Below are 17,155 nucleotides of genomic sequence, written 5' to 3' on the forward strand. Positions count from 1 at the left end.
AGGGAAAGATATTTATCTAAAAGAAAATGTTTGGGTATAGAAATCAGAAATCTAGATGTAGATTATAACTCTCATATTGCTTCCAGAGCCTGTTGGTTCTGGATTTTCCTACTGCAGAGTGAGCTTCACATAGTGGCCTGTTTCAAATGATTTCACAGGTAAGGATGTGGCTCTTCCAACAGTTAAAGGGACTGGTCCACAGAGCTGTCTCTCCAAACTACTAACTCCCCTAACTTTTTCCTAGGAATTCAAAAAAACTGCCTTTTCTAGTAAGTCTGTTCATTGCTTGATCAAGACTTTTTTTTTTTTTAAAGGAAGAATTATATTCTTTCTTAAAAATACTGATAGGGATTAAGATGCCATACTTAAAAATCACCCAAACAATTGAGCATTTTGGAACCTTTTTTTTTCCTTTTTGTGATTTTTTTGTTGTTGAAATTCTAGTTAGTTGACATACAGTGAAATATTAGTTTCAGGTGTACAATATGGTGATTCAGTACTTCAATACAACATCCTATGCTTATCACAAGTGCCTTCTTTCGTATCTATCACCTATTTAACCCATGACCCCACCTCTCCTCTGCTAACCATTAGCTTGTTCTCTATAGTTGAGAATTGGCTTCTAGGTTTGCCTCTCTCTATCTTCTTTTTTCTTTTTTTCAAGTTTTTATTTAAATTCTAGTTAGTTACCATATAGTGTAATATAGGTTTTGGGAGTAGAATTTGGTGATTCATCACTTACATATAACACCCAGGGCTCATCACCACAAGTGCCCTCCTTAATACCCATCACCCATTTAGCCCATCCCTTACCCACCTCCCTTCCAGCAAACCTCAACTATATGGTCAGCTAATCTTTCACAAAGCAGGAAGCAATACCCAATGGAAAAAATACAGTTTCTTCAATAAATGCTGTTCAGAAAACCGGACAGCAACATACAAATGAATGAAACTGGACCACTTTCCTATACCATACACAAAATAAATTTAAAATGGATGAAAGACCTAAATGTGAAATTGGAAATCATCAAAATTCTTGAGGATAACACAGGCAGCAACCTCTTTGACATCAGCTGTAGTAACTCCTTACTAGACATGTCTCTGGAGGTAAGGGAAACAAAAAGCAAAAATGAACTGTTGGGACTTCATCAAGATGAAAAACTTCTGCTTTCTATGAAGGAAACAATCAACAAAACTAAAAGGCAACCTATGGAATGGGAAGAAGATATTTGCAAATGACATATATGATTCAGGGTTAGTATCCAAAATCTACAAAGAACTTATCAACTTCAACACCCAAAAACAAATAATCCAGTTAAGAAATGGGCAGAAGACATGAGTAGACATTTTTCCGAAGAAGACATCCAGATGGCTAACAGACACATGAAAAGATCCTCAACATCACTCATCATCAGGGAAATACAAGTAAAAACTATGATGAGATATCCCCTCACACCAGCCAGAGTGGCTAAAATTAACAACACAAGAAACAACAGATGTTGGCAAGCATGCAGAGAAAAGGGAATCCTCTTACATTCTTGGTGGGAATGCAAACTGGTGAAGCCACTCTGGAAAACAGTATGGAGGTCCCTCAAAAAGTTAAAAATAAAACTACCCCATGACCTAGTAATTACACTACTAGTTATTTACCCAAAGGATACAAAAATACTGATTCAGAGGGACACGTGCACCCCAATGTTTATAGCAACATTATCAGCAATACCCAAATTATGAAAGAGCCTAAATGCCCATTGACTGATGAATGAATAAAGAAAAAGAAGAGGTGGTATATATATATATATATATATATTTGTGTGAGTGCATATACGCATACACACACACACACAATGGAATATTATTGAGCCATTAAAAAGAATGATATCTTGCCATTTGCAATGATATGGATGGAGCTAGAGTGTATTATGCTAAGCAAAATAAGTCAGTCAGAGAAAGACAAATATCATATGATTTCACTCATATGTGGAAATTAAGGAACAAAACAGATGAACATAGGGGAAGGAAGAAAAAAATAGCAGGAGACACACCATAAGAGACTATTAACTATACTGAACTTTTTTCACCACAAGTCTTTAGGTGTGGCGATTTAATGGTGTAAAATAAGCTCATGAAATTTAAAATCAGTTCACATGTCATAAACACTTAGTAAAGTGAGTGTGTAGAGTATTGTGTTGGGCATTTCCCCAAATTCTTTTTTACCCAGTACTTTCTATTAGCATCAGTGAACTGACTGCCATCCTGTAATACTCTACTCTTTGAGAGCAGGTTATGGATTTCTACTTTTGTATCCTCCATAGCACAAGCACTTTCTTTTCAAAGAATAGCACTAAATGGATATTTGTCAAAATCGATATTATCAACAGTTCTGGTTTTTATGAGGCAGTTCTACTTCTGCCGATCCCTCTAACCTATGCTGTCACTAACCACAGACTGACCCCTGGAGGACATCTTATTCGGGTCCATCATCTTCACAGCATTGCCTGCATTGGACTTCACTAGATTCCCTATCCCCATAAAACCACATCTCTCCTGTATCCTGAGCCATCTGAAATATTTTCTGTGAAGTGCTGATAGAATGTACCACTCTGTGAGAACATGGTGGTTGCTAATGGTTTCATTTTTTTAGCTGCCCAATTAATATTGTTATAACTAGTTTTTATTAATAATAATGTAACAAAAATAGCTACCATTTATAAAGAAGAGGTGTCATGTCATATATGCACCTAATTATTGGATTATTATAATTACCAGTGATGATGACCATTGTTATTAGTATTGAGCGTTTACTGAACTGGACATTTTTTTTCTCCTTTTTTGGGTATTATCTCAAGTAAGCTATTGGAATTATAGTTATTTTATGTCCAGGAGTTGATTTGAAGTAAATAAACAAATTGTGGCATAGGTGTGTGTGTGTGTACATTCATGTGTGTTTCTCCTGATTTCAAAGCAGTTCAAAAGCTTTATAGAGTTGGTGGTTAAGGATGTAGGTTTTAGCATCCAGCTCCCTGGGTTCAAATCCAGCTCTCTCACAAGCTAACTTCTGTGAACTTAATCAAGTTATTTAATGTCTGTGAGTCCTAATTTTCTCATTTGTAAAAAAATAATTGTAGCACCTAATTTATAGAATTTTGAAGATTAAGTGACACAATAAATATCTATTGTGTCACATAAGAGCATTTGTTAATATATGTTATTATTTATTTCTTATTATTACTATTTTTAAAAGAACTGGGAAAATGTAGAAAAGCAAAAAGAAAAGTAGTCACATTTAATTACATTATTTAACCACTATTAACATTCTAGACTATAAATTTGTGGTTTTTCTTGTTTGTATGTATGCCTAAGTATGTTCCATTTTAATAAAATTAGAAATTATTGTTTATTACCACTTTATAATTTGCTTTGTCAATTTACTTTTCTGTGTCTAATATAAAGTCTTGTATATAGTAGTATCAATTGCATATTAGCTCATATATATGTGTTTTGTAATTTATTCACTAGATATTTAGATTTCTTTGAATTTTTCACTCTTATAAACAACAGAAATCTGATATAATTTGAATACACACCTTTTGGTACATATTTGATTAATTTTTGGCATAAATGTGTAGGCAACCATTTAATAAGCTATAGAACATTAAAAAATTGATACTTCACTTAAGACTTTAATTTAATGTCCATCAATAGTTTATGAGACTTCCAGTTCCTATAAAATATTCCCAAGCCTGGGTATGCATATATTTTTTTATTTTACCCAATCTAATGGCTTCTGTGCAATATGAGAAGTCATTTTAATTCTAAGCCTAGATTCCCAGACTGTAAAATTAACTAATGGGTATAAAATTCAGAAATAAAGTCACAGGTCATAAAGTTTATATTGATTCCAGAGCCTGTTGATGCTCAATATTTGAAGTGTAGCTCAACCCGAAGAGGCTGAAGAGATGAGTATTGGAGAGTATTCCCGTGAATGTTGTAACTGTCCAGACTGCCCCAGTGTTGATCCCACTTGCAGATTCCAATTCAGAGAGTGATATAATTAACATATATTTCAAATTTATGATAATTTTTATTGCTATCAATCAGGTAAAATGTATGCTTCATAAGGGCAGGTATCTTTGTTCTGTTCACTGATTTATCTTAAGTACCTAGCGCGGAGCCTGACACACAGTAGGGGTTAAATAATAAATGTCTGTTGAATGAACAAATAAACTGAATGAAGCTACCCTACACCTGTCAAGAGGCTGCCAGAATACCCCCCCAGCAAGAGTGTGAGTAAGCTGCCATGATTGGGACCTCTTGGACTAGCCTCTTCTCAAAAGCCACTGCTGTGTCCCATGACATAGCCTTTCTCAAATATGTTAATACTTTCAGCTGAATTAAGATTCAGCCTCCCCACTATAGTTCACATTCTTCACAGTAATATTGGCCCTCTCTGCTCAACCATTATGTCTTAATAACTATAGTTCAGAGGGTAGTATTATTTCCAAGTTCTTAAGGTTACTCCATTGTTGCGTCTTTGTAAAACCTAGAACCACCACCAAATAGGATAGCTGTGAATATATTATATGGGATAATATGTAATATAAAATACAAACTATTCATCTAGGCAATATTATGTGGTGGTTAAAAGCCCAGGCTCAGGAGCCAATACCCCACATTTCAAATCTGGGTTTTGCAACTTAATAGCTGTGTCATCTGGAGCAAGTTACCTGATGACACTGTGTTTAGTTTTCTCATCTATAAAATGCAAATAGTACCTTCCTTATAAGATTAATGTGTGGATTAAATGAGTTAAGGCATGTGAAGAAATATGAATAGTAAGTAAATATTACCTATTTCTATAAATATTATTAGCAGTGATAATAACCTCATTGAGAATGTACTGTGTGCCAGAAACCAAATGTACATTATCTCAGGTAATCCTTAAAACAATTCTGTGGGCTAACTATTATTGTTATCACTATTTCATTAATAAGAATATTGAGGCTCAGAAAGTTTTAGTAACATCCTAAAACCATATAGCTGGTGAGTGGTAGAACCTAGATTTAAATGCAGATGTGTCTGAAATATTTCTCATGGAGAAAATTTTTTAACAGAATCTGAAACATCTGCATTTTCATTGACATTAAAATTTCTGATATCTTTTTTCTAGCCTTTTAAGCCATGCTCACAACCTTAGAACATTTTTTTAAGAAGTTAACTTTCAAAGTGTGTGAACATTTAAACATCTATTGGTCTGAGAATCTACAATTTCTAAAGACTCTTTAGAGTCACTTATAGTGATTTTACTATGGTCCAGTTCACAAGTCTCCGTATTTCCTCTACTAGGATTTTGAAAAATCAGTCAGTTAAATACATACATACATACATACATACATACATACATACATACATACATACAGTTTAATAGCTACAGGGTGGCAAATGATGACCAAGACAGACAAGTTGTTTTCCATGGTGTGAGTTTCGTAAGCTTATAAACCTTTTATAATCTCATGAAAGAATAGCTATCCTTGCAAGATCAAAACATAAACCTTTCCAGATTCATTTTCAACAGCATATTGAAGTTACAGGAGCTCTTTCCTAAAAGTGATTCTGTACCCACTGTGGAAGTGTCTTGACACTAGCAGTAGCAGAGACCCATCTATTGTAAAGTAACTGGTTGACTGGGTGTGCTGTGTGTGACCAATATCCTCTCATTGCAGTGACAGACTTGAAATTTGAACGCTTTTCAGACACCCCACCACACAAAACTATGAAAATTGAAAAGCAATCCATTTACAGATGTTAACCCAGCTGCTGTATTCGTGGGCATAATTTACTATGATATATTTGACAGATTATTTTTTATATACTTGAAATTTATTTATTTTCATTAAAATATGCTATAAAATATTCTGTTACCTTTTGCCAGGTGAATGAATTGAGATATTTGATTAAGGTGTCTTTCATGGTCAAGAGATTTAGACAATGTACTGAGAGCTAGCATGGCCATGAATTGGCAGAGTGGTGGTAATTTGTGCATGATGCTTATTCAGGATGCACATTAGAATGCTAGCTATGATAGCATGGGTTTGTGCAGGATTCAACTTGATGTTTGAAGATCTTATTCTTTTCTTCAACAGGTTAATTATGTATGGCGTTGTGAAAGCTATGGTATATGCTGGCCAGTTGAAAAATGGAGACTTCCATTTCACTGACTGTTTGTTTTTTGGTTCACTGATGTCTGCTACAGATCCAGGTAATTGCTCAAATAATATGTTTTTTTTTTTTAAGAATCAAATATTTAAATTAAATGTTTCTCTAAAGACCATCACCTGAGTCTACATCATAATTCCATATTCCCCTTCACTTGGAGTTGACACATGTTAGTGATGAAGGAAGGAAGGAAGGAAGGAAGGAAGGAAGGAAAGAAAGAAAGAAAGAAAGAAAGAAAGAAAGAAAGAAAAGAAAAGAAAAGAAAAGAAAAGAAATAGGTGAATATCCTAATAGCTTTCAAAAAATGGATCTGAAAACAGTTTTAGTAGTGGGAGTTTCAGAATTTAAAATTCATTACAACTTGTTTCTCTAGAATGTATACCTATTTTGATTATAGGCCTTATTTTTTTCTCCAACTTGTCATTTTTCAAAAATGAACTACTGAATTAAATGGTAAAACATATTTTCAAAAAGATTGTTTATGGGAGCCTGGGTAAGTCAGTCAGTAAGCATCTGCTTTTGGCTCAGGTCATGATCCCAGGGTGCTGGGTTCGATTCCTGCATTGGGCTCCCTGCTCAGCGGGAAGTCTGCTTCTCTCTCTCCCTCTATCCCTCACCCCTGCTCAGTGCTCTCTCTCTCTCTCTCTCAAATAAATAAATTAAATCTTTTTAAAAAAAGATTTTTTACTATGGAGCTTTTCAAACACATTAAGAGTAGGGAGAATAATAAAAAGAATTGTCATATACCCTTCAGCAATTACCAATATAGCCAATATTTTTGTTTATACCCCGTACACTCCTTTTATCATGACTGGATTATGTTAGAGCAAATCTCAGACATTATATCATTTTATTTGTAAATATTTGGAAAAATGAACATTGCCATTATGAAACCTAAAAATATTTGCAATTATTCTTTAATATTATCAAAGAGCTAGTCTCTGTTCAAATATCTTCAAATGTCTTTTTATCATTATCATCATTAGTTTGTGTAATAGTTTGTACAAATTAGGGTCAAATAAGGGCAGTACATTACAATTGATTAATATGACTATTGAGTCTCTTTTAATTTATATATTCCTCCTCCATCTTCTATTTTTGTCAGTTATTTGTTTGGGGGAAAAATAGGCAATTTGTCTTGTTGTTGAACTGAATATGGCTCCTTAAAATGTTCCCCTATACCACATATTTCTTGTAAAAGTGATGGTTAAATCTAGAAACTTAATGAGATTTATGTTCATCTTTTTGGGCAAGATTACTTTATAGGTGGTGTTGCCAGTTTCTATAGCAAAACATCACATAATGATTAGTGACTCAGCTGTCAACCTGACTCATCATACTATTGTACAGTTTCTCCCACAAAAACCACCAGAACACACCTGTAGCTAAGCAAGATGTGTTTATTACATTGTTATAATGAAAGAAAATGCACACCAGAGGAAACATGGAACCTTTCAGAGAGTGTTAGAAAAGATTCATTGTAGGCTTGAGCTTATGTTTGGTGATTTTAGGGAGGGTTTAAGGAATTAGAGCTTTGCTCTGGATAAGATGCTGTCAGGAGACATCAGTGATTGGGCATTTTCCTAAGTCTTATGTAGAATGAGGGAAGACTGGATTGAGCCTAAAGTTAAAATTGGTAAAGAAGTAGTGGCCTCTTAAAAGGGGATGTTTAGTTAACTTTGTAGTTTGGACAGTGTTCATTATTTCTGTTAAGACATGATTATGCAGTAGTCTTTTTTGTTCTTTTTTTAAGATTTATTTATTTATTTGAAAGAAAGAGAGAGTGCTCAGGGGAGAGGGGCAAAGGGAGAGAGAGAGAGAGAATTTTAAGGAGGCTCCATACCCAGCTTGTGAGCCAGACTCGGGGCTCAATCCTACAAACCTGAGATCATGACCTGAGCCAAAACCAAGAGCTGGACTCAACTGAGCCACCCAGACACTCCTGTTTTTGTCTTGACCCATCATGGTCATAGAGTGACCTTGTCTGATATTGTTATGTAAAATCGTCTGTGTGCGGCAGAGAACACCAAGGCTCAGAGGATAATACTAGGACATTCTAAGAATGTCAGGGGCTGTTTTGTCTTTCTTAGACTAGCCCTCTGACCAGTGGTATTGACACCATGTGTTCGCTTATTGTAAATGCAGAATCTCAGGCTCAACCCCAGATCTACCAAATTGGATTCTAGAATTTAACAATATCCTAAAGTAATTCATACGCACATCAAAGTTTGGGAAACATTACCTTTTAGAATTCCCCATTTTAGCTCATGATTTTAGTATGTATTGATGGTTACTGCTTAGTTAGTCCAGTATTAATTAGGGATTACAAGCTAGTGGTATGTTAATTCTGTCCTACCTTTTGTATTTATTAGCTGTTACTCTCCTATAATTAAGCAGCTTTCCAGATGAACTATTTAAGTACCCCATGATATCATTTGAACAAAAAAGTAGGATAAACGATTGATTCTTTCCCTTTATTTACTGATTTTTAAAATAATGAGTTGTTTCCTTACCATCCTCCACATAAGATCAAGGAGCTTTTTCTTTTTTAAAGTATTATGTCAACACATGGATTTTAACATGGTTGATATGTTTCGATCTACTGCCATCATTAGTCTTTTTGATGTTCAGAATACACCAACTTGACAACTGAGAGCTTCTTGAAGTTTCTCCTTTATTCTCTTGTCATGACGCCAGTGATCTTTCATAGGTTTCTTGTCCTTGGATAGGACTAGATGTTCCAACCTTATTTTGTGTGTTTCCTGTACCCTGACTTGGAACCAGCCATTTATAAGAAGGAAATTAATGTAGAGACCAAAATTTGGGCAGTAGGGGTTTTCATTGCTATTGGATTGATCATTGTTTCTAGATATTTTTATTTGTTTTGAAGGAGAAATAATATCACAAATTTATGTTCCTATTTTCAGCTCAAATTTAGGATTACAGAAATTTTACTTAACTGCCTTAAATTTTTATTTTATTTTTTCTTCTGCCCACTTTTCTTCCTCCTATTACGTATATAATTTCTTATTTCCTTAAACATTTAAAAAATTATAATATGCATATTATTATTTAAAAATATGATTATTGAAAACTGCTTAAGATTTCATTGTAGTTCTTTTTAACCTTTGGATATATCTGACTAGGGATGAACAGTTAAAAATTACTGTTTTAAGAGCTCTTGAAATCATGCCTCTATGGATTGTACCTTGTGAATATACAATAATGTTCAATTGTTTCATTTTGTTTTTAACTTTTGTTTTAAAATTAAAGAGATATAGAATTCCAAAAAGACAACCATAGAGCCAAAACAAGAGACATCTAGCTTCTATTCCTGTCCCCTCTACCCTAACATTCCAACCATTTTGGTTGGTCTTTCATTACCCTTCTGTTTTTTATCTAAGTAAATACACAAACATATACATACTCTACTATATGCTACTATACACATGGTTCTTCACCTTACTCTCATTTAACAGTATTTTAGAGAGTAGTCCATAGCAATATGTAAAGATCTCTCTCATTCTTTTTTATAACTGCAGAGTACTCCATGGATTATTCAACCAGTTGTCTGTTGATGGACATTTAGTTTTTTTCTTCCCTTTGCAATTATGAATGGTGTTGTAATTAATAACACTAAAATAAATATCTTTCCACGTTTTGCCAGTGTTTCTTTGGGATAGATTTATAGAAACAGGTTAAAAGGTAAATGCATTTTCCCTAGATGTAATTTTCCTAGATGCCAAATTCCTCTCCATAAAGTTTGTACCATTTTGCATTCACACCACCAACATATGACAGTACCTACTCTTCACAACTTTGGCAATGCAGAATTCTATCACAGTTTTGGATTTTTACTTATATAAGAGGTGAGGATTTGTGTCTCCCTCTGGTTAGACTTAGTACTTCTCTTATGAGTAAGGTTAAATATTTGTTCATATGTTTAAGGGATATATGCATTTTTTCCCCTGAAAATGAACCATTTATAAGATGGCTTTGCTCGAGTAGGGTTGTTAATTTTTATTTTTCAAGTGTTAGAAACCTTTAACATATTGAGATATTAACCTTTTGTCTGTAATATAAGTTACAAATATTTTTCCAAGTTTTTTTATCTGTTTTATTTTGTTTATGCTATGGAGGAGGAACAATAATTTTTTAATACATGATGTTGACTTGTTTCCTGGAAGAAGATGAAATAAAAGTAGGTCTCAGATGAGGAACATGTGGTGTATATTAGAGGACCAGAGCACCAGAGTAGTGTAGAGGGGCAGACTGTTCCATCATTAGGGTTAGAGATGACCCAGGCACCAGGTCATTGCTGGAAGATCTCATGCTGCACTCTCACAGCCCCAGGGAAATATAGAAGTTCCTTGGTAGCGATGGGAAGCATGAACTTAAGATGAAATATTTTCAATCCACCAGTGATTTCTAGTTACTTAAGGTTGTTCTTTTCTGCCCACATATGGACATTTTGCTTTTAATGGTCAGGTCCCATTTCATGTCACCTTTGCACAAATCTGCATGTTGAAAAACACTGCATCCATTGTTTCCTGGTCCCAATGCCAAAGACCAAGTTTGTTGCATTCTATTGAGTGATTCAGCCAGCTCCAAGCACAATTGTATCATGTTAAAGCTTTGCTCCTTCTTGGCTGGTGATATCCCTGAGGATATGTTTACACGATGCAAGGAAACTGATTGAAATAGAAAAATAAATCCAACTTGGTGAGATGGATATTTATCTGCATTGTGTCAAACAATTGGGTTGGCTAAACTTTTTAAAATACAGAATTGACTCACAGCCATAAAGAGAATCCTGGAAACCAAATCTACTTTCCAAGTCTGGCACTAGCTGTGCAACTTTGGGTACCATTTAGCTTTTCTAGATTTTATGCATTCTTGGAAGTGGAAGATATTTGATCTCATTTCTCCCAACCCCTTCATTTTACAGATGAAGAAACTGACTTTTCATCTGTAAAATGAAAAGTTTTGACTAGAGCCTTTTCCAGCTTTAACATTCCCTGTTTCTTATTTCTGTAAGATTGGTTTTCATTTTAAAACAAGCTTTTGTTTTAAAGAAAGTTAAAAAATCAACCTAAAGCCCTCCCCCCACCCAGCTCCAGGCATTCATGGGTTCTAACCTGGTTTCAACAAATGTTAGAGAAGATCTTACATAGTAGAGACCCACACATGAACAGGAATATTTAACCTTTCTTTTTTTACTGGGAGCTAATTGTTATATTAAAACATGCTGAACCTACTCTGCTAAATTGGTGCAATTTAAGATCTTCAACAACCTTAAAACACCTAGTTAATCTTACCCCACAATTATTCATTTATTGCCTAAATTATTGTGACTCACTAATTTATGAAAGAGAACCTATGCTCTCCAGGTCTGACTTTTCTTGGCCTTCTTTAAATTAATTCTATCTCATTTAGCCTTAGCTAAATCTTAGCCAGGTGTTATTAACTATTCATATTTTCCTTTTATAGGCACATATTTAAACTTAAATCTAATTCTTCCCTGCATGTTTCTGACTCTCCTTGGCCAATTTTCAGTTTACCTCCAGTTAGGATGATTTGACTATTATTTGATTGATTTAATTTCCTCTTTTCCTCACTGACAAAGATCCTGCTGATGATGTAAAGGTCATTAGCAGCACTTAACAGAAGTGGATGATTAAAGGCAAAGCCCCCAAAGAGATCATGTATGGTAAATGGCAGTGTCAGGGGAGGAAAGAAGTACTTAGAGGGCTTGATCAATGAGCCAGGTCATCTCTTCAGCTGTGTTTAGATGAGAGAAAGTAGGAGGACAAGGGAGGGGAGAGAAAAGATAAACAATATGGCAACAACTGGAAATGATGCTTTAGTTAATATCCCTCAATTTACAAATGGCCAAAGCCCGTAAGGGAACACTCAAAACTCATACTATCTTCTTATCTCTTTCATCATTGACTTGGGTCTGAGTTTGGTAAATTTGACTATCCAGGATAACGATTTTTAATAAGTCTGAAATGTCTCTTTATATATGGGGTGGGTGAGATAAACAGAGAGGCTGTTAAGGTGTATAAAGACACTTTGGAGTTCCAGTGTACCCATGTGCTGTTCTTCAACACATCAGTATTGTTGCTGTCTCACCACATTTACATTTGTTGTTTCTCCCTCCTTGTCTTCTTCAGGCCTTTGCCCAAATGTCACCTCGATGAGACCTTCCCTAACCATACTATCAAAAATTGTACCCCATCTCCTCTGCTGCATAGTCACCCACAAATCATGATGCTTCCCATCCCCCTTCCTTGTCTTACATTCTCGTACAGCACTAATCACTATTGATCTACTATTTATTTCCTTTTTTTTTTTTGTCCCCTGTGAGGACGGAGATTTTTTTTCCTGTTTCACCCCATTTTCCACTCTTATATTTTTAGTATTTAGAATAGGTTTTTAATAAGTACTTATTAAATTAATGAGTCAGTATATTTGTAGAAGAAACTGCTAGAGCAAAGTGTAGAGCTTGAAAGGGAGTCTCTTCTAAAATAGAATGTGAAGCAGTTGAGTATTCCAGATCACTCAGAGATAAGGAGTCTCATAACCCAAGGAGGGACAGTGACTCAAGAAGAGGGTGGAACTTGCAGCACATGGCTGAACTTCCAACTGAGTGGCAATACTGGTGTCTGTCCTCCAAAAAGGATATACTCAACTAAAACAAAAATATGTGTCTTTCTTCTTATCTGGCCATGCAGCCAATATTTCTTTCTCCCTGTTTACCAGTTGGTCAGTGGTTTAAAATTTTCCAGAGCACCAAACCATAGATTGTAGACTTGCAGAAGCAGTTATAATAGTGTGGGGTTTTTTGTTGTTGTTTTGGGGCTTTGTTGTTGTTGTTGTTGTTGTTGTTTTAGTTTGGAAGGTGCTCAAAATAGGAGCTTCCTCTAGGAAAAGGAAAAACTCAGCACATTACATTAAGTATTAATCACTCAGAAGATGCCAGAAACTCATCCTGGTATTTACAGGGCTGAAATTTCTTTCAAGGTCTGCAGGAAGCCACTCATTCAAGCACATTTGGGCTGTGTGTTTTCTCACTTCATCAATTTCTCTGTTTCCTATTTGGATTAAAATGTCTTCATTTTATATGATGCAGCTGCATTGAGACTCAAATACAGCTGTGCTATCTTGAACTCCAGAAGTATTAGTCCAGTATTTAAAACTAGAAGATAATTCTTACTTCATAGACTTGTCCTATTTTTTCCAAGAAAATTAATTCAGGTTGTCCCGTTTTAGATAACTTCAGATAGGGCTTACTCAAAAATTGTTCTGTCCAATATGATGGCTACAAGCCACATATGGCTACTTGAAATGCAGCTAGTCCAAACTGAAGGGCTATAAGTATAAAATACACCCTAGATCCAAAGACTTAATATGAAGAAAAGTATAATATCTCATTGATAATTTTTATATTGATTACATTTTGAAATTATGAGATTCATTTAATATTGAGTTAAAGTAAATATATTTTTAAATTAATTTTACCCATTTCTTTTTACTTTTTTAATGTGGCTACTAGAAAATTTAAAATTACATTTGTGGTTTACATTATATTTTTATCAGACAGAACTATAGAACAATAGATATGGAAGAGTTGTTAAGTCAAAAAATATCCTTTTTTCCACCTTTATTATTATTGACATATAACATATGTACATTTAAAGTATATAATGTGATGATTTGATACTCATATATATTGCAAAGTGAATACCACAATAAAGTAAGTTAACATCTCTATACCCTCACATAATTACCTGTGTGTGTGTGTGTGTGTGTGTGTGTGTGTGTGTGTGGTGGTGGTGGTGGTGGTGGTGGCAACAGTCATGATCTACTCTTTTAACAACTTTCAAGTATATATTATAGTTTTGTTAACTATATTAACATGCTATATCTTAGATCTCTAAAACTTATTAATCTTATAGTTGGAAATTGATACTCTGACCAACATCTACCCACTCCCCCCACTTCCAGTCCCTGGCCACCAACATTTTTATCTCTATTTCAATGAGCTCAGCTTTTTAAGATTACATACAAAAATATGATCCTTAATAAAAATACCACAATAATTTTAAATTGAGTAGAAAAATTAAGCACGAATACAATGTACAACACAGATTATGGCATTTTGGTATAATATAGGCACTTTATTTCTATGATTTTGAGCTAATATGTCTGAAATTTTCTTTCTAATGTCTCTTTTCCAGTTTTATTTTTCTGCTCCTACACATAATAACCCATAAACTAGCTTCACCCATGCTTCAAAAACAAAGCAAAGAGAAACAAGATTTACCCTCTGTATGATTTAAATATCATGTATGTGCCATTCAAAACTATAAATACTGCAACCTCTGACTTGAGAGAAACAGATTAAATAAGTTCCTGTCCAAATGTCTCAACTGTGGTTTTTTCCTCAGTAGAAACATAAATCACAAGTTCCTAAAGTCTGACAATCTGAGTTGTTTTTTTAATGCCCATTACTGTTTTGTTTTATAGAGCTTGTCAGAAATCCAAGAAACTTGACATTTATATAATGTTACCCCTGTTTCAAAGTATGTTGACACATTTAATGGCCCTAAATTGGGTAGACTCAATATCAGAAATAAATATTTACCTCAAAGAAGTAAATAGAGACTACCTATGTAGCCAATTGGGAGAGTACAGTTTATAATTCTCCTTAAGTTTAGAATTTAAAAATCCAGTTAATGTAAATTATTATTCAATTCTCCAATTAAACAAGTCAAAATATATGTAGTACTTAATAGGATCCATTTCTTTTCTTTTCCTGGATTTTGTTTTTAAGTAATCTCTACACCCAACATGGAACTCAAACTTACAACCCCGAGATTAAGAGTCACACACTCTACCAATTGAGCCAGTCAGGCACCCCACATTTCTTTATCTTTATCATCATCAACATTAAATAATATTTAATGACTAGATCTAAGAAAGAATCTACAGATCTCAAAATACAAAAATCCTGTCGAGTTTCACACAGGGCAGAGTATGTAATTACTGAATAAATAGAACAGTCATTGAGTATTAATTAAGAACACTGACTGTGGAGGGGGGGGAAGATGGCGGAGGAGTAGGGGACCTTTTTTCATCTGGTTCCCTGAATTGAGCTGGATATCTCTACCAGATCATCCTGAACACCCACAAAATGAGCCCGAGAAGTAGGAAGATACATCTGGATCTCTACAAACGAACATCTCTAGCACTGAGTATTGAGGTACAAAGTGGGGAGCCATGAATCTGTGCACAGATATTGGAAGATAAACGGAAGGGGGAGGGAGCCGCCCCGCTTGGGCACCGGGAAGCAGTAGCCTCCTGCACTGGGGAGCGGGCCGGACTCAAGGACCGGTACTCATGAGAAAGCAGACTGAGACTGTGAGCCTGGGAACACTCATGCGACCAGACTGAAAACTGGAGCTCCGGAGCGCACACTTGAACTAGACTGAAACCGAGAGCTCGGGAGCTCACGAGCAACCCGACCAGACTGAAAACCGGTGCTCCGGGAGTGCGCACGAACCACACTGAAATGGGGAGCTCAGGAGTGGGTGCAGGAACCAGGGGTGGCTGGCAGCGTTGGAAGCACAAAGGACAGAGATGTGCCAGCCCTGGAAGCAAGGGCTGGGAGAGTGGCTGTTGGGCACACAACCCGGGATGCTGCGGGGTTTTTAGCAGCACCGACAGAAAGAGAGTTAACATGGCCAAGAGAGCTCAGTGGAGAGCAGACTGTGATCTCTCTGTTCTGAGACAGAGGCTAGGATATGGCCACTGCTGCTCTGACTCTCAGAAGAGTTACAGAAAACCACCAGGGAAAGCTGCCAGAGAACAAAAGCCCAGAAATACCAGTTCACATTGTGCCCATCCCCATCCCCCCTCACAGGGGACAGGGCAACTCTACCCAAACAGGGTTGCCTGAGTATCAGCACAGCAGGCCCCTCCCCCAGAAGGCAGGCTATCAAGAAGCCCACATCCCTAAGGTCCCTATAAAACCAAGTGCACATTGCTTGGGTCCTGGTCAATAACTTGGGCTCTGTACATCCCCGCAACCTCTCCTCATCAGAATGACAAGGAGGAGAAATCCTCCCCAACAAAGAAAAGATACAGAGTCTGTGGCCTCTGCCACAGAACTGATGAATATGGATATAACCAAATTGTCAGTAATGGAGTTCAGAGTAACAATGGTCAAGATGATATGTAGGCTTGAAAAAACATTAATGAAAATATTAACAAAAATATAGAATCTCTAAGGGCAGAAATGAGAGTGAATCTGGCAGAAATTAAAGATGCTATGAATCAAATGCATTCTAAACTAGATGCTCTGACAGCCAGGGTAAATGAGGCAGAAGAACAAATTAGTGAATTGGAAGATGGGATGGTAGAAAAGAAGGAAAAGACGGAAATGGCTCAAAAAAATCCAATCTCAAGAATGTAGATTATGGAAGAGTACTGACTCAATGAAACGTTCCAATGTCAGAATCATCGGCATCCCTGAGGGGGTGGAGAAAGAGAGAGATCTAGAAGACATATTTGAAAAAATTGTAGCTGAGAACTTCCCTAATATGGGAAAGGAAATAAGCATTCATGTCTAAGAGGCAGAGAGGACCCCTCCCAAGATCAATAAGAACAGACCTACACCATGTCACATCATAGTGCAATTCGCAAAAATTAGATCCAAGGATACAATCTTGAAAGTGGCCAGGGGGAAGAGAATCTCATGTACAGAGGGAGGAACATCAGAATAATGTCAGAACTGTCTACAGAAACCTGGCAAGCCAGGAAAGGTTGGCAAGATATTTTCAGAGCTCTAACTGAGAAGAACATGCAGCCAAGGATCCTTTATCCAGCAAGGCTGTCATTCAGAATTGATGGAGAGAGAAGGACCTTCCAAGAC

General features: G+C 35.8%; 1 protein-coding gene across 4 annotated transcripts in view; it reads left to right on the forward strand.

Annotated features, from left to right (window-relative positions):
* The window catches only part of SLC9A9 (solute carrier family 9 member A9), a 550,759-nt gene that overhangs the window by 133,066 nt on the left and 400,538 nt on the right, over window positions 1–17,155 (forward strand). For all 4 annotated transcript variants that reach the window (XR_572657.2, XM_008707677.2, XM_008707671.2 and 1 more), the window contains exon 5: window positions 6,144–6,259. Coding sequence is in view for 3 of the 4 variants with exons in the window: in XM_008707677.2 (XP_008705899.2) it covers window positions 6,144–6,259 (116 nt within the window). In the remaining variant the exon portion in view is untranslated. The remainder of the gene's footprint in view (window positions 1–6,143; window positions 6,260–17,155) is intronic.

This window comes from Ursus maritimus, unplaced genomic scaffold, assembly GCF_017311325.1.
Source record: "Ursus maritimus isolate PB19 unplaced genomic scaffold, ASM1731132v1 scaffold_20, whole genome shotgun sequence".
Classification (NCBI taxonomy): domain Eukaryota; kingdom Metazoa; phylum Chordata; class Mammalia; order Carnivora; family Ursidae; genus Ursus; species Ursus maritimus.